Source organism: Pteropus vampyrus, unplaced genomic scaffold (genome assembly GCF_000151845.1).
Source record: "Pteropus vampyrus isolate Shadow unplaced genomic scaffold, Pvam_2.0 Scaffold67, whole genome shotgun sequence".
In the NCBI taxonomy this organism is placed as follows: Eukaryota; Metazoa; Chordata; class Mammalia; order Chiroptera; family Pteropodidae; genus Pteropus; species Pteropus vampyrus.
In genome coordinates, this window is record NW_011888848.1 from 960,728 (window position 1) to 985,775 (window position 25,048).

General features: G+C 35.5%; 1 protein-coding gene and 1 pseudogene across 1 annotated transcript in view; one reads left to right on the plus strand and one right to left on the minus strand.

Moving 5' to 3' along the window:
* The first annotated feature begins 498 nt into the window (after positions 1–498).
* The window catches only part of COL25A1 (collagen type XXV alpha 1 chain), a 422,098-nt gene continuing 397,548 nt past the window's right edge, over positions 499–25,048 (plus strand). Inside the window, exons 1-2 of the mRNA XM_023531414.1 lie at positions 499–795; positions 1,864–1,933. Of these exons, the coding sequence (XP_023387182.1) occupies positions 499–795; positions 1,864–1,933 (367 nt within the window). The remainder of the gene's footprint in view (positions 796–1,863; positions 1,934–25,048) is intronic.
* LOC111740706 overlaps positions 22,855–25,048 on the minus strand; it is a 9,588-nt pseudogene continuing 7,394 nt past the window's right edge.

Here is a 25,048-nt window from a genome sequence, read left to right on the forward strand (position 1 = left end):
CTGGAACTGAATCCAGGTGGGAAACAGGTCGGCGTACGGGAAAACACCGACTAGGTTAGAAATAAGGCGAACTAACAGACGCAACAGGTCCGCGCTCCGGGGCGAGGCGAGCGGCCGCCCCAGCAGCCCTCGCCCGCTGTCCCCAGGCTCCTGCGTGGCCGCTCGCAGGGACCTCAAAAGAGGTGTCGGTCTTCTGGGGGACCAGCGGGGCCATCCGGGTGGGTTTCATTCCGGTTTTTATTGCCACCAGTCCCCAGACTGACGGTGCTCTTCGCCCTCAGCTGGGAAGGGAAAAAAAGGCGGAGGACGGTCCACGACTGCTGGTCTCAGCGCTCAGGAGAGCGGGGGTCCATCTCTGCGCCCCGGCTCCCACTCCGCCAAATAGTTGTGTAGCCACCGGGACTGAACTTTGGACGAGTCGTCCTTTTTCTTTCCTTTTAAGATTATTGGAAGTGGTAGAGGGTGGGAGGCAAAGCCGAGGCAGTCGACCCTGCCACGATGCTGCTGAAGAAGCCTGCAGGGAAAGGAGGGGCCCGGGAGCCGGGCTCCGAGGACTCCAGCTCCGCTGGGCTGCGTTGTGCCAGGACCATGCCCCCGTGCGCAGCTCTGGCAGCCCTCTTGTCAGTTGTGGCCGTAATGTCTTGTCTGTACCTGGGGGTGAAAACCAACGACCTCCAGGCGAGGATCGCCGCTCTCGAATCCGCCAAAGGGGACCCTTCCATCTGCCTGGTTCCTGATTGCCTGGATCAGCTCAAAGCAATGGTGCAAGAGAAAGTGGAGCGACTTCTGGCTCAGGTGTGAAAGGCTGGGGTATTTTGCACGTGGATAACATCTTGCACAGGCGTGATTCTGTGTACACGACCAGCCTCTGCCCTTACTGTCCTCATACTTGGTGTGGCTGTGTGTGCATGTGCTAGAAGACCATCTCATTGTAATATGTATTTGTATATGCACATCCTTTGATATCATCCTCTCTATCTGTATCATTTCCCTCACTCTTCTGAATATTTGCATGTTAAACAAATATGGAAATCTAAATGGAGAAAAGGTGACCAGAATGGCAGGGTGGTATTTTATATCCTTTTAGTTTTCCAGAGTCATATGTGGATCTTCTATAGTTTTGTGGAGAATATTCCTTGCAGAGAGAATATTTATTATGTCTTTTGTACATTCTAAGAAGGTTAGGGCCACAAGTGTTATTAACATACAGATGGTAATCACTCTTAAGAGTGAAATAACCCTAAATGTGATTTAAAATCAATCGTATCACACATTGAATGTGTTTGTATTAAATGTTTAAAAAGGAAAAAAATAGCTAATGTTTTTGTAAGAGATGTAATGCCAGGGGCGTTTATGAATGCAGAGCCATTGGACTTGGGAGGTGAATGAAATGTACATTGTTTATCAGAACCAGGGGCACTTTCGAACTAGAGTTAGGTTTTTTGCAACTTGCTCTTCCAATAGAGAGGCTGTGTGGCAGTAGTTGCAGCACAACATGATAAGCCATTGACTTTCATATATAAAATATTGGCTGTTTTAAAATCTATAGCTTAACCTACAACTGCAACATGTTAATGCCAGGTTTTGCACTGACTGCATAAGCTTGAGCTGAGGGAGAGGGTGGTGGTACTGGAAGAATGGAGAAAGATGTTATACAAGTCCCACAGGCTTGATATCACATCAATGGTCATTTTCTTTTTTTAGGGCTTGGGTACTGTTACCTTTTGACTAAAGTCCAAGTACATATGTAAACTTTAGTTATGCAGGCTATCAAATGCTCGTAAATCAAGCAGAGACTTCCTAAAGAAACCATTTTTCTACAGTGCTACTGTTGGTTCTTAATATCTCTTTTTCTCCCTGCAGAAATCCTATGAACATATGGCTAAAATAAGAATAGCAAGAGAAGCACCTTTAGAATGCAACTGCCCAGCAGGTAAAGTGGAACATTTATAACAAGGTTTGCTCCATAGCAGAGCATTTTAAAACAAAAGTCCCATGTCTGTCAAGTCTACCTGTAATAATAGTAAAGAAAGAATGCAGACCCAACTTACTTTAATAAAATCAATATGTCTCAGTCGAAAGAATGGTAAATAAAGCCCCAAATATTATTTTAAGCAACATACCAAGGTCTGTTATGGGAAAGCAAAGGAGAGATAATCAAGAAGGAAAATATAAGCAAGATGATGTATAAAGATGAAGTTCCGAGATCCACAGATTGAAAAATATTCTTTGATTTTATTCAATTTTAATGTCTATGGAGAAAAGGACTGCAGAACATGTTAGATTCTGCATTGCCTGGTGGCTAATGTTGCATTAGTGCAGCTTTCCGTTTGTTCCCTTTGACATATGATTATATTAGTAAACCACTTTCGCTTCTTCCACTTTTATTCTTTTCTGTCAAAAAATGTGCTCTCTCCAATAGCTAACTAGTTATCTTGAGCTTCCCATTGCAAACTACTGCATTCTCAATGAGCTCTCAGAAAAGGTGCCATTTTTACCATTTTTCTGTGCAGCTTTAGCAAACTATATTAATGCTAGCATATTAGTAGAAGGATGGAAAAGAGAGACATCAATGAATAAAACCCCTAGGTAATCATTAAATCTTCCTTTATAGACCTCTGAGGCTTCCTACATAGTCAGTCATTTGTAGACCTAACAATTTAGAAGCCCTTTGAATATGTCCATTGGAAAACATCTTGTGGATTTCAACTGATAAAAGCCATGAAAAACTCCCAGGAGTTGAGATTTTTATTTCAGATAAATGTTGTTAATGCATTTATGAAAATTTAGTTTCTTTTATCATGACTTATGGGTAAGTGAGTCTCTTACATTTTCTGTAATGTCCAGGAACATGATACTTAGATAATTAAATATGGAAAGGCTAGTTCCTATATTTTTTCATATTCTGAGATAGTCTAACAATAACTTGTTTTTTCCTCACTATAACACAGTTATACCATACACCGTGTTTAGAAATTTTAAGTGTCAACTCCCAGTTGTACATCATAAAGTTTTACTTTTTATCTTCTGCTACATTGTTGACCATAATGGAACTGTATATACATATATATTTTTTGTAAATGAAGCCCTTTCAGTTAAGTTAACAAAGAGTTAATGTTTGACATTGTAAGTTTCATTCTTGCTTGTTTTAAGTTAGGAAAGACCTCAGAAGTCAGAAATTCAAGGAAGGCAATTTTCTAGTGCAGGAATTAACTCTCAACAACCTCATCAGCTTGTAGAGATTATTTAAATTCCCAAGACAGTTGGTATAGGACTTCACTGATCATACCACTTAGAGTCTAGCATTTTCTCTATACAGTACTTGCTAGCTGTGTAAAAAATAACTAATATTTAATTAATAGGATTCTTAGTGAATGGGGTAAAAAGAAAAGTGACAACCACAGCACTGTTTTTTTTTGGATTTAACTGCTTCATGATGTTTGATGTAAGCTAGTTGTCAAGGTTTAATTTGTGATCTGGAAGAAAGTTAATTACATTTAGAGTTTACCTTATATTATCTTGGAAGAGCCTTTTGAACCATTTTTCTTAACACAGCAATTGAATAATAAATGGTGATTTCACCATAATAATAAATAAATAATAAATGGCGTTTTCCTTGGCTTTTTTTGTTGGCTCTCACTAATGGCTGCTTTACTTTCTTGCTACCACTAGAGCTCCACATTACATCAGTTTTCACTAGGTTACTTGAGAGGTAAATTTTTGAAGGTGTACATTCCAATACATAGAATTAAACAGGTTTCTTGCTGACAAATCATTATTATAGAAACACTCTCTTCTGCTTGTGGAATAATTAGACACCATCCAAATAAAGGCATTATGTTGAAAATACTATCTTGGGAGAAAACTAGTTATTTTGAATTATGGTCAGTGAGGTATTGTTTTAGGGAATGAACGGGCTGGCCAAGAAGATTAGAAAAGAGATACAGTGCTTCCCACCTGGTTTGGCTCTAACACTCGTTTGCAGTGACTAAGAGTTGTCACCCAGACATCTGTTTGTAGGGCAGAACGAGACAAGTCTGTGACCTCAGCTTGCTCAGTTCCTGTGGAAAGATGCCTACCCCTTGAAGTTGACACTCTTGTTGACAGTCTCCTTCACAGAGCCAAGGACTGATAGCAAAGGACTAATGCTGTGTTGTTTGTGTTCACTTTAATTGCTTTTGATAGAACTCAGTCCCATTGAGGTTTATCCTGGTAGGCCATAAGGAAACTATGGAATTTATAGATTTTTTTTAAATAGATTTTTTTTTTTTAAACATGGAAAGGAACTTAATATGAAAGAGGGATGAGAAGGGAAGCACTCTCATTTAATTTTCACAGCAACACTGAGAGTTAAATATTAGTGATCTCATTTTACAGATGAGGAAATTGGACTCAGAGAAGGTGACTAACTTAACATAGGAAGGGCAAGGTCAGGATTCACGCTACATCTGACAGAATCAAAAGCCCAAAGTCTAGTGAGGAATAGCGAATGAGTATAGGTTTTGGAGCTAGACAGTTCTGGAATGGAATCCTGGGTCTGCTACTAAATAACTGTGTGACCTTGGTCAAACTAATGAACTTTGTGTTTCGGTTTCTCACCTGCAAAAAAGTAGCTAATAATACTTTCCTTATAGGATGGTAATTTAAACGGTCTGGCATATTAATAGCTATTCATTAGATGATAACAATTACTATTCTTTTTACTATATTATGTGCTATTTAACTTTAATCTGGTCCTTTGAGACACATGAAATAGGAAAACCGAGGTTTGGAGATGTATAACTTGCTCAAAACCCAGTGGCTAGTTCATGACAGGTTTTGGATTAGAACACTATGCTTAATTGTACAAATATATCTGTAGATCATTTATGCAGATAGTCAGACAAATCAGTATCTCTTAGTATTGCACCAAGATATTTATATTAGCCTACTAAATTATTTTTTCAAAATTGCAGGAAAAACTTTTGACCTTGTAGGTGTAAACCATGATTGAAATGGATAAAACTTGAGCTTAAAAGTATATGGGGATATTTAAGAATGTCTACAATTTTGATGCTAGGTGTTTATAAAAAGAAATGCTGTAAGTATCTGATTCATTTTCACACTTATTTTTAACAAGTTTATTGAAGTGTAATTTATAATATTTACCCATTTTAAGTGTATAACTTAAAGATTTTTAAAATTTATAGAGTTTGGCAGTCATCACCATAATCCAATTTTAGATCACCTTCCTCACTCCTGAAAATTCACATTTACATTTTTCATATACTCAGAAGCTCAATTTTTTGAATATTTGCTTTAAAGAAACCCCAAAATAAAATTGAAAAACAAAAAAAATCCCATACAAATTGGAGCTCTATTTAGCAGAATGTTTGATTCGGCAATAGCTGAACCATGGAAATTCAGCTGGCCCCTGTGGCTTGGCCTCTGTAAAACTTGACCCTCGTATTTGAGAATAAATTGGCTCTTTGCTCTGGCTGTAGAATTCCATTTTGGGTTCTGTTCTTGGAGTCCTACATAAAGTTTGTATAAACCAGGCATATTTATGGTGAAGGTTTCTATGTTCCAGTTGATAACGCTGGGAGCTAGGCAGCCAACCAAATGATATTTGGATCACAAATGTTTTTGTGCCTTACTCATCAGTACTGTTGTCTACCCAGGATATTAGGCTAAGAACCTCTGTGGTGTAATGGATAGAAAATGTGAATGGGCAATAAAGACTCCAGAATTCTCATCTTGGCTTTGTCATTAACATGTTATACAATCTGGGGCAAGCCATTTCTATGAATGACTTTTACAGACTCTATTTTCATATCCCCAAAATAAAATTGTTGGACTAGAATGATTTGAAGGGCATTTGTCAATTCTCCAGATATAAAGAGCCTTCTGTGTGCCAAATATGCTAGATACTTGGAATATGCTGATGAGCAAGGCAGACTTGGTATCTGCCCTCATGGAGCTTACATTTCAATGAGGATGATAAACATCTATTTAAAATTGATATGAATTTACAGGTGCAACAAGTGCAACTGAGAAAATGAACAGTATGCTTTGGAGCACGTGACCAGAATTTCTTCCGTGTTGTAAATACTAAGGATTTTTTTTCTTTTCTTTGGGGGAAAAAAACGGAAATTCACAGTTGGAGAAAATCATAATATGTGAAGATCTGGCACCTGATTACCGATAAAGCTGTAGCAATGGATAAAAAGCTGATTGGCACAGCCTTACCTGGCTTTGGCTTTCCAAGAATTCATGGTCAGATGAAGGTGCACAGACACCTTGTTTACCTACACTGATTCCCAACTGAAACAAAAAAGTACCTATAATATATAAAGAGTTGTGGTAGATAGGATGGTGATTTATTCTTCTACATTTCTCCTGAAACAGTGAGATTTGGGTTCAATAAGAGTTGAAACTTCCTGCCTGGTGGTACTGAATAGTACCACCTGACATGGTTTTCCTGCATTCACTGATAATGATGAAATCTGATTGCCTGTTCGTGGCGAGTTTAGCTAGAGATAAAAAAGATATACCACATAGTTTCTGAGGTCCCTGTATACCCAAGTCTATGAACATGTATGTATGCAAAATAAGAATAAATGTAGACAAGTAAAGTCCTTCTGATTCATATATGTGAGTGATATAGTCTTTGGTGACTGCTTTGTGACATCCTCTCAATTTTGAGTGAAAATAAATGTCAACTGTAGCTTTAAGATTATGCACTTTCCCCATTGTATGAGAAGACCTTTAAATTACCTTACTAACATAAATTTACTTTATCATATAAACCTGTATTACCTACTAATAACGTTTGGCATAGTGGTTTTTCACTACGCTGCATGTTATTCTTAACCAGCAGCACAATGAGTGGAAAGAGTGCATCTAGTCAGGGCATAAGACTGTGTAGATTTTCAATTGTGTAAGGTGAAGAATAGTCAGAAATGATTTGCAGAAAAAAAGCAAATTAAAATGCTATAAGTGTTGTTTAAATGAGAATAGCAATCCCCTTCTCTTGTAAGGCCAAGGAATACAATGTGACATCCAAGTGCCTCAAAGCATTCATGTTAAATGGTTTCAGTCCTAATAAGTATAACAGTTTGGGAGTAACTCTTTTAATTAGTCGAGTAGTGACAGCTGGCAAAATGCCCTGCCACCCAAGGGACCAGGACAAATTGCCTCTTGAAGCAGTGTTCTTGTTTCTTAGCTTCTCTTCTGTTTCTCCTGTCTAAAAGTTCTTAAGCTAATTCTTCAAATATTCTTTTTTCTTTCTTACCTTAATAATTTTGTTTTTTTTTTCATGAGTTGGGAATTATTTAAGAGAAAGGCATAAATTCTGATAGGTGTTAATACTTTCTGGCTCATTAGAAGAATGTTTAGGTACAAACAGCCTCTTGGCCGTAATAACCCACTGTGCCTCCGATTGGTTTGTAACTGCAAAATCAACTACCTGGCATTAAAAAAACCCAGTATTTGAATGTCAAAATTAGGTCTGGGAATGGAAAAGTAGGGCATCATTTTATCAGAAAAATTAGGTAAATGGAGGGCTGTGTGGGAAACATGCCAGAATCAGGACTGTTTTACAGTCCAGGGATGCATTTCCTACTGCAGGGGGACCTTACCAGACACTCATCAAAGTAACATCCGGCTGTGTTATCTTGAGTAGAAACCATCCAAAACCTATTATGAAAAAGTATTTTTATTCTCTCCTTCCACTTGATAATCATTACTTGGTGGTATGTCGTCAGAAGCTGCGAATGTGAAAACAATGTATGAGTCGGCCTGGACTGCAGGCTGTAGCCCAGTGTGGGTTCCCTACTCTGCCCTCCTTGGTTTGCCAACATGGATGAAGTTCTGTGCAGTGGTTCAGTGCACCATGATATTTAACACTTTAAAAAAAATTGTGTTAGAAATGACTGTAGTATACCCACATATTGAATTCTTAGACATGCATAGTTATTGTTTCATTTGGGATGTGTTCAGCAATCTTGCAATTAAAAAATATTTTAAAATCGACTTTCAAAAAGGAGCAAATGTACAGACTGGGAAGCAGAAGTAAGTGGAAATTACAAATTAAAACTGAGCACTTTTCATTGGCATCATATATTTCTTCAAATTACTTTTCCGAAAGTCATTTAAATAATAGGATTCCTTGAAGAAATGCCACCAGATGGCAGGCATCTTCTCTTTGTGACCACAAGGAGGAGAGACTGAGTTGAATAGTGGGACATCCTCTATTATGCCAGCTTCTCAATTAAATTCCTAGCTAACTTCTGCCTCTTGACTTCTGTTTGCAATGGAAAAGATTTATAGAGAAAGCAAATAATTTCTTCCAACTATATTTGAAGACTGGAATGTCCTGCCTACCAGCTTAAAGATATTTAATGCAATCTAGTAAGTTTTACAATTGTATTAGTCAAAAAGTTTATTTAGTAGATAAACTCACAGGTATCAGCTTGAGCCTAGTAAATAGGTAGAATTCGTGAACTAAATGTAATTGAATTTATCAATTGGGGATTTTGTGCTTATGTTTTATGATTTCTCAGACTCAAGAATCGTTTGTAATCATTGTCCTGCTTTTGACGTGATTTCATCTAGAGTCTCTGTTTCAACTTCAGTTACCACATAATACCATAGTTGAAATACGGTCTTTATTTTTTTCATATTGTGTTCTTTAGTATGATTGCTTAGTCTGATTTGCCAGGAATACCAAAAACTATGTCTGTTCATTTGAATATTAATAATTTAGATTTTAGGAGCTCTAGGCTTCTGGATTATGTACACAAAGTTTTTATTATGTTTGAAATGTGGTCAGCACATATTTATATACAATTTTCACATTTAGGCTGAGTGACTGAGTAAATTGTATGAATTGTAGCCAGTTCTAGTGTGTGCAATATGGTAATACTGAGAGTCAGAATATATCTAACTAGAAGTAGCCTGGTTGTGGCAGGGGTAGAGCCTATTTTTCCTTTGTTTCCCAAAGAGTTCATGTGTAAGGAGAAGAAAAGCAGGAGGAAAAAATCACCCATGTCCCCTAATAGCTTGGAATCATATCTTTTTCCCATCATACTTAGCAAGCCTGGTATTTTTGAGTTCTTATTATAACGTAAATCTGGACAGTGGTTTGAGAGTCCCGAGTTCTCCATTAGCTCCGTCTCCAGCATCCTATTTTGCTCTCACAGCAGCTAATGGGAGAGAAAAATCTCATAGGAGTCTCTCCGTCAAGTTTATTACACGGCAAGAATGGTGTTTATATTTTTGATCCTTAAGATGTTAGAATTAAATATGCCTGGAAAATTGACACAGACCTTTCCCAATATTCCTGTATCTTAGGTCAATTCTGGCAGCTATGAAAGGTAAGTCATTTATATTACCTTTCTAGGAATTATGAAAAGCTCCAATTTGTGCCTCAGGGGCTCCAGAATCCAGCTGGCATTTTTAGATGTACATGATATGATCATAAGACAAAACATTTCCACAAACCATACACAAAAACCAACCTTTTGACTTGTATAAAGTTATGCTAGAAATGCTGGCAAATTCTAGGGCTTTGCCAGCGAACTTTGGAATACTAAAAATTGTTTTTTACTGAAAGAAGTAGGGGTCAAGGTCAGAGCAGAGGAAGTTTGAAGGGAAACAAGTTTCATAAATAACTGCCTCTCTGAAGATGGTTATCAACCTGGGTGGGGTCGAGTGAGTTAAGTGGGTCAAGGATCAGCTGGCCTTTCTGGGCAGATCCTGCTGCTTACTGCTAAGTGTTCTCAGGGTTATAATTGCATTCCATTTCCTGAAGGGAGTGTGTTGGGAGTCCAGTCTACCAATATCATTTATGTGCTCCATGGCTGAGTTTCTGGTTTGTATCTGTGTATCTCTAGGGCTTATTATAGAGTTTTCTATGGAAAGTTCTCTATAAAAGTTCATAGTGATCATAATGAGGATCTGTCAACTTGACTTGGCTGAGGACTGTATGGGATTTATCTCTTTACATATACCAATATTCTTATCTCTGTGCCTTTCTTACATTTTCTCTGAGGACTTTGTGAGCCAAAACAAAACTAATACGAATCTTAGAGATCAGGTAGTTCAAAGGTTTTCCAACATTTCATAAAGAGGCTAAACCTTTTATTAAAAATGAAATCTTATGAGAAAACCCAATATATGAAATAGGATGCAATGTTAGTTACACAATGATTGACTCTGGAGGTCAGAGGGGACAGAAGCCAAAAACCTATCTGCTCTTTCTTTTTGCTGCCCACCCTCTGTAATGGCCTCTGAGGTATCGCCAAAGAATCTTAGGACTCCAAAGGATACTGTTAGAAAATTACTGAAAGTTCAGTTCCCAGCATGATCTTAGCTCCCATATCTAGAGATACTGTGTACTTGTCAACATAGAACTCATCTCCAAAATTCTGTAACTAGAAGCATTACTAGGCATGATGGAAGCAAAATCATTAAAATGAGCAGAATCCAGAAATGACTGTCATATAATAATGTTCATTAATGGGTTGTAGTAGCCCAGCGAAGATGTTATGTAGAAGTTATTTAGTGTGGCAAAGGAGATGTAATAATGTGGTAGCCCTGGAAAGCTGGGAAAATGCACCATGTAACTAACTGCGTGGTGCTCTTCGTCAGAAAATCAACCTCAGCCTTTTTCTTAAAGTCACTTATTTTTTAAGGCTTCAAATTACAGTACAGTTCTCGTTTTATGACACTTTCTGTTTTTTCAAATTTCTTCCTTTGTATTTTTGCTTATTGTTTAATTCTAGATATTAATATGGGGCTTTTTCACCAAGTTACAGCAATTCATTGCCTTTTAAGTATATTTATTTAAAGCAGTTGATTTTTAAACTAATAGTACTTATCCTGCAAAGTAGTATGTGAAAAACAACTATCCCCAAAATTATATTATTTATAGAAAATTTATATTGTGAGAAAGTCGTTATTAAAGATGCTTCTAAGATCTTTGAGACTTTCTTACTTGATTTCTTATTAGTGTTAAGCTGATGAGATTTATGTGTTGAAATTTAAATTGACAGTACAAAGAATATATGAATTGTGCATGTTTGTATAAAAGTAGGAAACATTTACAGGAATTAACATTATTTTAGCCCATCATGAATGACATAAATAGTAAATTTCAGAGAGGAAGTGTAAATCTGGGTACAATCATACTGTAACAAGTACTGCAAATGAAAATTTGAAAGACAATACTCTGTCTCCCATCGAAATGAATGTCCACTGTCATCAGCAGTGCTATTTACTGTTTGAGTCGCTAGTTGTGGACAGTAGTTTGGCCGAGCACAACACCTTCCTCAGTTTTCTTATTCGACAGATAATAGAATGACACAGCTACCATACAAGTTATTGAGCTTTGGTGAGCAATTTATTTTCTCCTTAATACACAGTCTCAAACTATGGACTTCCAGGAAGTCTGGAAGAGAAAAATGACTCCTCTTTTTAACTCCTTTAGTTACTTTGCCTTTTAAGAGAAGAGAATTATCAGTAAGGCAGTAAAGATAGAAAGGCTGACCAAGTACTGATGGCTGGAAAGGTTGTGTCTGCCAGCCAAAGCTATTGTAAGCTGCAGAAGAGTTGTAACCCAACAAACTGTATGTCCAGAATTTACTTGCCAAACCCTCCAGACATACTGACAACTTCCCAGGAGTTTAAGCAGCAAGCCTGACAGTAAGGCTTATTACTACCACACATATTATGCATCTGGAAGTTTTTAATAAAAGAAAAACTCTGGCATTGAGAAATTGCATCCGTAAAGAAACCAGGGCTTTTATGTTCTTGTATATAGTTTCCTTCTGTGCAAAGTTATTTGATGCTCTAAATTTCAGCTATTTCTGAGGATACTTTCCTGAATGTTGTCTTGGTTTTACAATCAAGTTTTGTATGAGGAATGCTGTGTGTTGGTGGTAGAATGTATGTTGTTATTTTTGGAATATTAAAAAAATTAATTTATTTCTATGGCAGAAAGTATCTTTGAATTGAGAGGTCTGAGGTATACTTTCTATTCTTTATGTGTGAGCCCAGGTCACATTAGACTGAGAATGTGTTTTATTCTTCTATGCCCTTATCTGCTTGAGTGAAAAACCCTTGCTTCCAGCATCAATCTTCAAGTAGAAATTCTAAGTAGAGGGATTTTATAACCAGTCACATTTATCTCCTATGTACGTATATCATACATCATTTTTTTCTCACATTTTTAATCTTTAACAAGTCTTCACTTTTGTTTAATTGTAGTCATATGCCACTGGTATTTTTTTTTTTTTTTTAATACTTACCGGTTTATTATGAAGGATACAGATGAACAACTAGAGGAAGAGGCAGGTAACAAGATCTGGAAGGGTCCTGAGTGCAGGAGCTTCTTTCCCCATGGACTTGGAGTGCACCACCCTGCCAGTACATGGATGTATTCAACTCACAAACTCTTCAAACCCTTCTCAGGGTTTTATAGAAGTTGTATTATATAGGCAAGATTGATTGGTCATTGATGAGTAACTGAATCTCCAGAACTTCTTCCCACCCTGGAGGTTGGGCGTGGGGTGGGCCTGAAAATTCCAACCTTCTAACCATATGATTTGGTTCCTCTGGCTACCAGCCTCCACTCTGAAGCGATCTAGGCTCCACCCCCTCCCTTACCTCATTAGCATACAAAATGCTGTTATTATCATTCTGGAGAGTCTAAGGATCTTAGAAGTCCTTGTGTTAGGAACCAGGGATGAAGACTAAGTACATGTATTTTTTTTTTATTATATCACAACATCACCAAGTCCTTTGTTCATTTTTAATCAAGTTTGTTTTGTTGTTGAGTCGTAGGAGTTCTTTATATATTCTTGCTATTAACAACTTATCAGATATATGAATTGCAAACATTTCTTGACTTTTCCCTCTGTTGATTGTGTCCTTTGATGTAGTGCGCTTTATCAATTTTTTCTTTTATTGCCTGTGCTTTTGGTGTTGTATCTGAGAAATTATTGCCAAATACAATGCCATGAAGTTTTCTTCTAAGAATTTAATAGTTTTAGCTCTTACCTTTAGATCTTTGATCCATTTTTAGTTAATTTTTGTATATGATGTTAATTAAGGGTCCAGCTTCATTCTTTTGTATATAGACATTCAGTTTTCTCACACCATTTGTTGAAAAGACTGTCCTTTCTCCATTGAATGGTCTTGGCACCCTTGTCAAAAATCATTTGACCATATACATGAGGGTTTATTTCTGGGCTCTCTATTTAATTCCATTGATCCACATTTCTGTCTTTATGCCAGTACCACACTATTTTGATACCGTAGCTTTGTAGTAACTCTTGAAATCAAAAAGTGTGAGATCTCCAACTTTATTCTCTAGTCACTGATCTTTTTATTGTCTCCATGGTGTTGCCTTTTCCAGAATGTTTTATAGTTGGAATTGCACAATGTGTAACCACTAGCATTTTGGACATCACATGGCATTGACAATTATAGGATATGTTGAGATTAATAATGTTCATTGAACTCTTGAAAACTGGGAGTGAACACAGCAAACATATCTGCAGACAGAAACATGATACTTTTTCAGCCTTTCAATGAACAAGCATTGTCATACTGCAGTCTGTTACTGGTGAACAGAGTGGACAGTTTTGTCTTTGAGATGTAGTTATGTATTTGTGAAAGTATAAAAATAGAAGATCTTCTGTACTTCTAAAGAATTCCCGTTCTAGTCAGGCCACTCTCCTCTCTATCCTCCCTCTTCTTCTCTAGTACAAATAGAAACTCTATTTTGGCTCCATTCTATTGATGACCTCTACTCGGCTTATTGTTTGCTTCTGATTTAGTCAGTCAGGGGCTTTATTACCTTTAGGTCCCTAAAACTCTAGGGACCTATAGCTATTTCCAGAGCAATAGCTATACTTATCATTAAATCCAACAGTATGACTAAGAAAACATCACTGGTAAATATAAGTACTTCTCTGAAATTTCAAAAAGTAACTGTTTTCTCAAAAATTACTGATAACAGTTAATTTTCAAAAAAGGTAAAATATGACTTTCATACAGATATAAAACATACATGTGTTAAAGATTTTACTAAATCATTAAAGAAGTAACGTAATTTGTCATAACTTGTTTAACTGAGAATTTAAAGACAGGCACAATCATAGTTGCAGAATATTGAAATCGTTGTATAAATGGAGGCAAAATTGGACTTTTCCACAGCAAGGGAGGGAGGTTACTTTCACTCAATCAGAAAGAATTTGCATATTTATAGGTACCTACAACCTTACTAGTTTTGAAATAACTTCCAAAGAATCAGAATCAGAAAAGTGGGAAGGGCTTGTTTTAGACAATACATAGTTTTACATTGGAACACGTTTTTCTCTATATTTCTAAAGCGATACCCAGGAAAAATTTTTAGGTAAGCAAAAAAAAAAAAAAAATTGTTTTTATTCCTCAGCATAGTAATGGTTATTATTCTGTTTTCTTTCATGTTCCATGGGGTAGTGCTGATTGCTACTTCTGTATTACTGGCATGATTTATATAGGTGGACTTTAAAATTATAATACTGCAAATTTGGTTAAGACAGAGACCCCTTTGGAATACTCAGCTTCCTGTGTTTCAGTATCAATGAGTAGTTCCACTGATGTTAAAGAAAGAGTTGCCGATCTAGCTGTTGTGTTTTGGGATATTATGCCCAGGCAATTACATTATTTACATAGGCCACATTCTGCTGGTATGAGCATGTTGCCTTTTGGATTTTGAGCTATTTTGGTAATTCTGGTTTTGACTTCAGATACCTTACCTACTAGTTTGGCAACTTGGACACCTGTATCCAGTTCTCATTATGTTCATTCATTGCTTCCAACAACATGTCTTTAGTCAGCTCTTCTAAGATTTGACTATTCTTGGTCAGTTTCCTCTTCCGGTGGCCCCTGCCTTTCTTGACCTCTGCCTCTACTGTTACCTACACACAATGTTCACTTTACTAGTACTTCAAATAACTCAGTCCTTTGCTGCCCAGGTATATGGATACTTTTCTTTGCTCCTATCAGTTTCAGCTGCTGTCATGTTTTATCTGACCCCTTTTGGGTTTTGGTAGAAGAATGGCTGACGGTCCTGCCTATACATCCTTGGAAGAAAACATGTCAGAATGGGGGCTGAGGGTGGGCAGGGATACACTGAAACTACATGGTGATTGGTGGTTTTTGTAGGGAAATATTTACCTTCATTCAGAAGCAACCTATGTTCTGTTAGCCTCATATTACTAGGTGGAAAAGAGAGTTCATTATAAATATTAAATATTTTTGGTATCAGTATCTAAAAATTACATGCTATGGGTGGTAACTGACCTCTGGTATTACCTAGTTCAACTCTGGTGAAGGTTGAAAAGTCCTGTGTATAGTCTCTAAAAATCTTTTTATTTAATTAACTAATAAAATGTTTATTGTGATTCGCTATGGACGAAACCCTTTGCCTTATTTCTTACTATTTAAAGAAATAAGAACTTATGAAGGAATAGTGGTGTCAGATATGTGGACTGAAGACTACAAGAGAAGTAAAAGCTATTAAAGTATAGACTGTAGCCAACCGTATCCAATTTTAATGGATTTAAAACTTCAATGATAATTGGTATTTGAACTTATAATTCTAGTTCATTTACTTTTCACAGTTTCAAAACTAGTAACATTATTAGAGAAGTTGCTATTTGAATTTTTTTTTTTAAATTTTTTCTAAGAAAACTGAAAAATTCTCTAATGAGTATTATACTTTGCAGAAATGCTGGTGACATACCAATTAGGTGGTTTTTCTGAAGCATAATCTCTGTTGTTAGATCATTTGTTAGGTCAGGTGTAATTTTTTACATCCTCCCCAGGCTACTTTTAAGGAGCTTTGCAGGCTCTCTTAAACATCAGTTCAGATTCTCTGGCCATATTTTCTAGTGAAGACACTGGCTGACTGTCTTGGGTTATAAAGAACAGAGATCCATTCAAGTGGCCTTAAGTAACAATGGTACAGGGAATTCTCAACTTTGTCACTATTGACATTTTGGGCTGGATAATTCTTTGTTATGGGAGGTTGACCTGTGCATTGTAGGCTGTTTAGCAGCAACCTTGGTCTACCTACTCGATGCCAATTGCACCCGTCAGTTTCTACAACCACAAGTGTCTCCAGACATTGCCAAATGTCTCGTAGGGGTCAAAATAGCTCCTAGTTGAGAACCTTTCTTTTAAGCATACCCAGTAAATAAGGAAGGCAGGAGTATCAACTCTCTGCAGGCTCCCCTAGAAGAGCAGGGAATGGAGGAGGGGCGGAACAATCAGGAAATCAGGATGTAGAGCACCCATCCTCCCTTATCTGCGGTTTCACTTTCCACAGTTTCAGTTACCCATGGTCAACCACAGTCTGAAATATTGAATGGAAAATTCTTAAATAAACAATTCATAAGTGTTAAATTGGGTGCCATTCTGAATAGCATGATGAAATCTCACGCTCTCCCACCAGGGACATGAATCATGACTTTGTTCAGAGTCTCCATGCTGTAGATTCTCTCCTTCTGTTAGTCACTTAGTAGCTGTCTTGGTTATCAGATCAACTATCTCTATTGCAGTGCTCATGTTCAAGTAACACTTATTTTACTTAATGATGCCACATTCATATAACTTTTATTATGATATATTGTTATAATTCTCTTTTTTAGCTATTTTTGTTAATCTCTTACTGTGCCTAATTTATAAATTATACTTTATCATAGGTATACATGTACAGGAAAAAATGGTGTATATCGGTTTAGTACTATTTGTGGTTTCAGTCATCCACTGAGAGTCTTGGAATGTATTCGCTAGGATCAGGAGAAGGCTGTATTGTTTTCTCCTCTGCAAGAGGCATCTCGTGCAGTGCCCTCTGGGCTTAAGAAATTTATCTCTACTTCTACTGCTGTTGTCAAGGTTGCTGTCCTCTCCTCTCTCCCTTGTGGATGCTTCTGTTTGTTGCCTTGTGGTCTAAGTATTGCTCAAGGTCACTCCTTTCCTTGTGTTTGATTATAACATTATTGTTATTATTAAATAACAACATGTGGCAAAAAAAGCAAACATTTGAATTAAAAATTGTACGTAATATCCTGTCTCTTTCCACAGAGGAGTCTAGTGTTATCGGTGTATCGTGTATCTTCCCAGTACAAACTGACTGACTTCTTTTTTTTTAAAGATTGTAGAGTATTCTATTGAATAAATATACCACAGTGTATTCAATAAGAAGGCAGATCACTTTGAAAGTTCAGATACTGCTTTATATTACTGGTTTTCCTGTTTCCTGAGGAGTATTTTTTGATTCCTACTTCTATTCCACATAGCCTCAAGCTGTATATATGAGCTTAATAAATACTTGTTGACTAAATATCTTACTGATGTGGTATGCTGATGACACATATTTTACAACTGCTCTCAAAAAAAGCCCTGTTTTGCAGCATTTGCAGGTTTTCAGGGTGTAAATCTCTCATGAGGGTTGATTTCAAGTTAACAAAGTGACATTAGAAAGTGTTTATTAGCTTTGTTTTTGATATAGTTTATTTCATTGTAAGTTTATGTAATTTGAATTTTAATATTGACCGTGGTCAGCAGTGGGCTTGCAAAATCCGGAGACTGAACCATCGGCTCTTCTGAGTCAGCTTCCAGCACCACCAGCACTGATATCCCTATTTCCAAAGTGAGTTTATTATGTTGTTCGTGGTAAAGTTCTCTTCATGTGGGGATGCTGCTTCTGATGGTGTTTCAGAATCTCCATGTTGCGAGAGTCTTTAAAGGTTATCTAGACTTATGTTACGTCTGATGTTTGAACTCCCTCAATGACATTCTGGCTGAATGGTCATGCAACTTATGATTATCTCTTGAATAGACCACTCAGTCTTTGGACTAGTTTGTTTAAAAGCTTCACCTTCTTGTGATGTTTAAATTCATTTCCTATGGACATCCACCATTTGGTTCTGCACACCTTCCTCCCTACATCCTAAAAAATAAATACCTCTACTATGACAACTCTTCAGATGCTTGAATTCACCTGTTATATTTCCTATTGATGCTTTTATTTTTTGCAAAAAATGCCCTTAGCTCACCGATGTTCTAGTTTGTCTGCTTCTTTCTTAAACTGTTGCACATTGATTTGAATTCAGCTCCAGCTGCAGCCTGACCAGCATAAATGAGAGAGAGAGAGAAGGAGACTTCCCTAGTTCCAGATACCATGCTGCTGACTAATGCAACCCACAGTTTCAATAATTTTCTTGTAGGTCCCATAATTCTATCGACTGACACTGAGTTTAGTGTTGATGAAAACTAAGTATTTTTTGTACATGCTACTATTAAGTCCTGTCTTCTTCATTCTTGATTATAAAGTATTGTATTTTTTTTTTTTCTGGAAGAAGATGATAAATCAAGACTTTATATTTATTTTCACTAAAATTTTATCTACTTTTATAGACCCAAACTCCAGCCTTGTCAGGATTTGTTGGGATCATGATTCTTTCAATAAATTTCCGACTCCTCATGGTTTCATCTGATTTAGACATTTGATGAACTGACCTACAATATTTTCTTCTGATTCTGCGATGAAACGTCTGAGCGTGAGAGTTTGGGATAAAGCATCGTGGCTTTCTAGTAGTCTTTTCCTTTCAGTTGCCGTTAATCTGTTTATGAGCATCTTTGGAACTGTCTTGCTACCAGTGGTCTGTCCAATGAGTTGTCTTTCATGTATTACAATGCATCCAACTGTGTTTCTCAAAACACCATTCCTTTCTCACGTTAACAAATGTTCTGAGGAAGAACGTTTTCATGACAAATTAGTATTAAACAGATTTATTTACTGTAGGATTTATATATTGTGAATCTCCAAAATGGAGAATATAATGTATCATGTTTTCTAAACTTTTTGGTCATGGAACATTTTTTTTTAATGGTAATATAGATAAGAGCAAATTGTTCTGTAGGTTGATAAATGTTTTTCACTAGGGCAAAATATAGAGAAATAGTTTGGAGGTTTTTCACTAGGGCAAAATATAGAGAAATAGTTTGGAGGTTTCCTGAACTTTAGCTGAGATTGTCCAAGGTTAATTAGGAAAATGGTTCATAACTGTAGAAGTAAAGCTTGATGAATTTGTAGAAAAGAGGAGATGGAGGAAAAGAAAGAGAATAAAATGTAGGATAAGTAGGAGTTTTCCAGGTAGGACTTATGTCTAAAGCCAGAAGGCAAACTCAAATAACAGACAAGTAATGTATATTTGACTAGGGTATCCTGCCATCAGATGGGACTGTAAGATCCTCTTAAAAGCATTCAAATAATTTTTTAAAGCACTTTGCCAAGTAAAGTAAATCTTTGAGTACTATTTAGTCTGGTCTAATGGCTGAACTTCATGATAGCTGCTACTTAACTACACATAGAGGTACTCCTTTCATTTTTGGAGAAAAATTGAATACCATTTTATATAAGCTTCTTTTCAATACAATAATCCCCCATGGTTAATGCTATTTAGTTTTTTTTTGTGACATATTTCAGGGTATGCTGTTATGTTGGTTAAGAGTATTATAATATTTTCCTGTCCTTAAAAGTAGGATTTTGTTTCTTCAATGCTCCACCATGAATTCAGCAGCAATAATCAAACTTATATAGTAACTGGACATAATTAGGTACAATAAGCATTTAAGTTATATCAAAGTCTACTAAGTAGAGTCTGAATCAATTAACCTAACAATATATAGCTCAAATGAATGTTCTCAAGACTTCAAAGGTATATCTAGAACACAGGAAACTTAGAAAGTTTTTTCTTGTAAAAGTAGAAAAATAGTTTCTTATGCTGGTAGTATACACTCATTGTAAGACCATGCTAAATCTCTGTATCATATTCATATGGATTGCCCATAATTTAACAATTTCTCTTTTTATATCTAGGTTATTTTCAATGCTTTTATAAATAACTCTGCAGTGAATAATCTGCCATATAATTTTTTGTGTGCATTGCTGATAATTACCTATAAGTGGAGTTAGTAATTCAAACTTTATGAACATTTGTACAGCTTATAATGCATACAGTTAAATCGCACTTTAGAAAGTTAATGAAAGTGCTCATCTCTTGGCACCATCACTGGCATTGTGAGGAACTCTTGAAAAGGGGGTGATAAAAGTATAGTATAAGAAATTAACAAATGCTATTTAAGAATTTTTTTAACTTCTTGCTTCTCTAAAGAGTTAAGTGAAATCTCAGAATTCTTTCCAATATCTGTTGATTTTTTTCATCCTCTACCTCAAATCAATAATTTTTGGTGGGTACAGTCATATATATATTTATACATTATATATAGTCATATATTTTTATATATATATAATTTTTTCTCTCTCATATAATATAACAATTTTAGTTCTTTTCCACTTCTGGTTCCTGGTTCAGTTTTTGTGCTATAGAGGGAAAAGATATCGTACTTTTCTAAGTACAAAAGAGTATTCTACTTATAATTATCATTCTTAAAGCACTTTTGCTATTCTTGAAGTTTTGTTCCAAAGGCTTTGCAGAAACTGGTTTTTGTTGCTTTTATTCTTTGGGAAGCTGGATTTAAAAGTAAGCCAGAAAGCCATCAACATTCTACTGTATTTTTTGGACTAGTTGAAGAATTGCTTAGAATGAACTTTAGTGTTCATATAAAAAAATACGATTTCATTGAGAGATGGACTAGTTTTAAAAACATACTTGAAGTAAAAATATAATTTAGCTGTGTGTGACTCATCAGTTTCCCCATTAGGCTGGTTTACTACTGTCTTGCAGGGTGGCATATTGGCATACCCCATAAGCTCAGCTAGCAGAATTTCTGATTATATTAATGACAGTGCATATTACTGTAAGTCAGAAAGAACAGTTACTGTTCTAGGAGTTTTCAAGGAAATGAAGTGTTTTCAAGGAAGAAAGTTAGAGTAGGGTAACTAGGAAAAGTGCTTATTTTGCTGTAAAATAAAGCTATACTCTTTTAAAGAAAACACCCTCTGTAGCCCCGTTTGTGTTGCCCTCATTAATGAGCTGGATATAGTATTTTAAACCAGTTTTCTTGAAAATAACCAGATTAATAACCATATTAATAACCATTTAAGAACTTCAAAGTGGCTTTTGCTATTTTTGAATGCTATTGTGCTTCCTGCATGTAAAATATGGTTTTGAGTAAATTATTAGCAGTTAACAACTATTAAGTTGTCCCTTTAGGGGACATATCCAGCTCATATCCAGGTGCCTTCTGGAACCAACCTTCTGGCCACCTAAATGTTTTAAAATCAGTTTGAGAGGTGGAGTGCTAGTATTTCTTTACAAAATTAGAATTCCTACTGTTTCATTAAAAAGGAACCTAAAATGTCAAAATAACTGCTCTTCCCATACTTCTCACTTTCTGAAATACCTTGTTTATTTGCAGTCTAGGTTTTTTTTACATTTTTTTGCAAAGGAGATAGGTGATTTGTTTAAGATAGAAAATTTCAGAGCATGACATAAAATCAATTCATAGCGACCTCTATAGTTTATAGTTACTCGATTGCCTTTTTAATAACCAAAGAAAAATTAAGCAATGTCCTGCAAAGTTTTAATTTTTTCAGCTTTATTGAGGTATAATTGATTAAAAAAAGTATATATTTAGGTTTCACAAAGTGATTTGTTAAGATTAACATGGTTTAATATACATTGTGAAATAATCACAATCAAGTTAATTAATAATTTCAGTTTTAATTGTAATTTTATTCTTTGAAAACTAGTGAATGGTGGCTAGTATGTAATAATTTAGAAATTTAGAAAAATAGTTAACTATAGAAGAGCTCTTCTGTACACCATTTTTGAAAAAAGTGAAGCTTATTCTGTTACAGATAAATATTGTAAAATGTTTTCATGTAGTGTCTCAATTAATTAATTATTTTCTATATAATACCCAAGTCTAACATTTTCCTATATGTGCTTTCTCTATCTATGTGTTTATATCTATATATCTCTATAGTTACGTGTATGTGTTCTATTGAACTGTTTGAATATAAGGTATAGACATTATACTTCACTAAATGTTTCAGCATAAATTTTCTAAGACACAATATACTGTTATATCTAAGGAAATTAATAATTTCCTAATGTTATCTAATAGCCTTATATTATATTTGAATTTCTCCAATTTTCTTGAGAAATGCCTTTATTTTAGGGTTCAAACTTTCTTGATTTTTTATAAAACATTAACTTGATTTTTAAAAATTATAAAAATGGTGTATTTTCATTAAACAAAAATCTTCAGAAATGGAGAAAAATATAAAGAAAAAACACAACACATAATCCAGAGATAGACTCTTATATGTATATTAGGCCCATATTTTATATACATATTTGTACCCACTCTTTTCTATTAATATTATGTTATAAAAATATCATTTAGTCTAACCTATAGTCCATTTTAAAGGTTAGTTGTGATTATTATTAATAGTTAATAGTATGAAAGTACTATAATTCTTTTAAATATTTTCTTATTATTTTATGTTTAGATCAATTCTAATTTTTTTTTCCTTTATAAATAACTCCATGATGAACGTTGCTCCCCATTCAGACTTTTTCTAGCTAACATTTTTACCTCTAACCAAAATCAATGCAAGATTTATGCATTTGGTTGCTATGTTTCTTCAGTTCCTTTTAGGGTAGAAGATTTTCTTTCCTGTTTTTTTTCCAAATGACTAACCTTTTGAAGATACCAGGCCAGTTGTCCTGTAGATCCAAATTTATCTATTTGTTTGTGCATGGTATTATTTCATTTGTTCCTCTATTTCTTCTTTCCCGTAAACCTACATCTCCCCCCTCACCCCAAAATAAGACTTTGTCACCATTAGAAGTCTGAATTCTGAACAGAGTCTTGGACTGGTGGTTTATATCCATCAGCTCATTCAACATTAGTTCCTCTTTTATCTTTAGTAGCTTTTCCAGAATTTCTGTTTTCTCCATGAAACTCCAGGAGTTTTCCCAGTTCAAACTTGGGATTCTTCAGGATTTTTACTTTTCTAACAACGACATCATGGAATAGATAAATAGATTGGCAAGCCTTTTCTATATTTTTTCCAATGTTGTCTGGAATCAGTTTATTGTTTATCAGTTTATTCTTTCAAGTCTTTGTTTCTCTCTCATCATGATTTCTGTCTTCTGATTTTGGCAGACCAATTGGTGCAGAGCATAAGAGGTCTTCTGAATCTGATTTTTGCATTTTTTAGTAAAACCAACACAGAACAGACAAAGTAACTATCATTAGGTAGTCTTGACATCAACCTGAGCTTCTGTCATGGTCTGCTATTCTTTGACTATGGACTACATTTTTTCAAGAATAGGATCCATGCCGTGGAAGTTAGGCAGTTTTTGCCCTGACTGTCCTCAGTAATTAGTTTGGCATTTCTAAATGCAACTTCATCATTCTGTAACTCAGCAAGGCTCATTTCAAAAATACAACCCTTGTGGCCGTTAGGTGTAATTTTGGTTCCTTGAGTTCTTGTGACTAGTGTTTTCTCAATTTGTTTTATATTGAACATAGCTGATGCTTTCATATGATACCAATCTTTCTTAGAAAATGGATCAACCACTTTCTTCATGGCTCCCTTTTTGCTGCCTTTTGTAAAGTGCTTGTGTTTGCTGACTGCTGTAGTGCTGCTCAGAGAGGTGTGTTTCCTGTAAAATCGATAAGATTCAGGTTACACATTTTTGGAAAGAATGTTTTATAGGTGATTCTGTTTCATCTTTTGTTGATTTAACAGCTGAATAGAATTCCATTGACTGGACGTGTGATTTAAAAAATATTCTCAAAGGATGGACATTTGGGTTTTTTCTTGTCTTAAAACTTATACATATAGTAATGCACTTTGGTGAAGAGAATGGAATACCCAAAATTTGCTCATGTTTTCATCTTCTTTGGTGAGTCCTGTTGAAGTGCTTAATATTTTTATGTTTCCTTTAGTCCTTATAGCAGATCCAGAGTCTTCACATACACTTGTGCGAAAGACACAGTTTAAGACCAAGGCATATACTTGAATCTCAGTGTTTAAAGGATCATCACCATATAGGGAAGTGTTTTGGCTGTAATGTGAAGGCTTTTGTGAGAACATGCTTGCTCTGAAGCTGGGTGGTGGTGGTGGGGGGCGGTATGTGTGTGCAGGTCAGCTTGGGGAAGAGCTCTAGGAACCACAGCTTCCTCATAAAATGATGTAGACCTTTTGCTAGATCCCAGATCCTGCCCCATCTTTTAATACTCGTAGAGATTAGAATTTCTTTATTAGAGCAAGTCTGTTCATATTTGTACTCTGAATTTTAGGATTTTCCGAACCAGGCTGGTCTGCAGAAAACATTTTATAGACTGTCTTTTATATTATTTGCTTTTATACACATTTTGCTTTTCAAGAACTCATAGTTTGCTTCTAATTATAGGAGAGCTATATTTTTTAAAAATCATAAAGTTACCTTCTTAATGGCTAAATACTAAATCAGTTGTATTCTTTGGTCCTTGACTATGAAAATCTTATGGCCATAATTAAGGAGGAATTTAAAATTGAATATTAAACACTTGTAACGAATTGGAGGATTAGTTTACTTTCTTAAAAAAATCATTTGTTGAGAGAATTCTTCAAGGAAAATGAACATCATGTCCAAATCACCTAAGTCTTCATGAAAAGAACTGATGCTGGAAGATGTTCTGTGGAGACACTATTCTCATTTTAAATACAGCATTAACAGAAGGCAATTTTTCACAATTTGCCAGACATAAATACTTAGTGTAGTAGATAGTAAATTTTCATAAGAAATGCATTTATCATATATTTGGCAGTACATTTAGTTCTTCAGAATACTGTAGGAGCCGATAAATAGCCATTCAGCTCTACAAATATAACTTTCATAGGAAAAACATACAAAATATTTCTCATGAAATTATAGAACAAAATTCAATAACAATTAGTAGTTTAAAGCATCCAGCCTTTTTCTTGGATGAAACTGCCAGATATTTCTTATTTTAATATATTATTTCAACATGTGAAAAATGAATG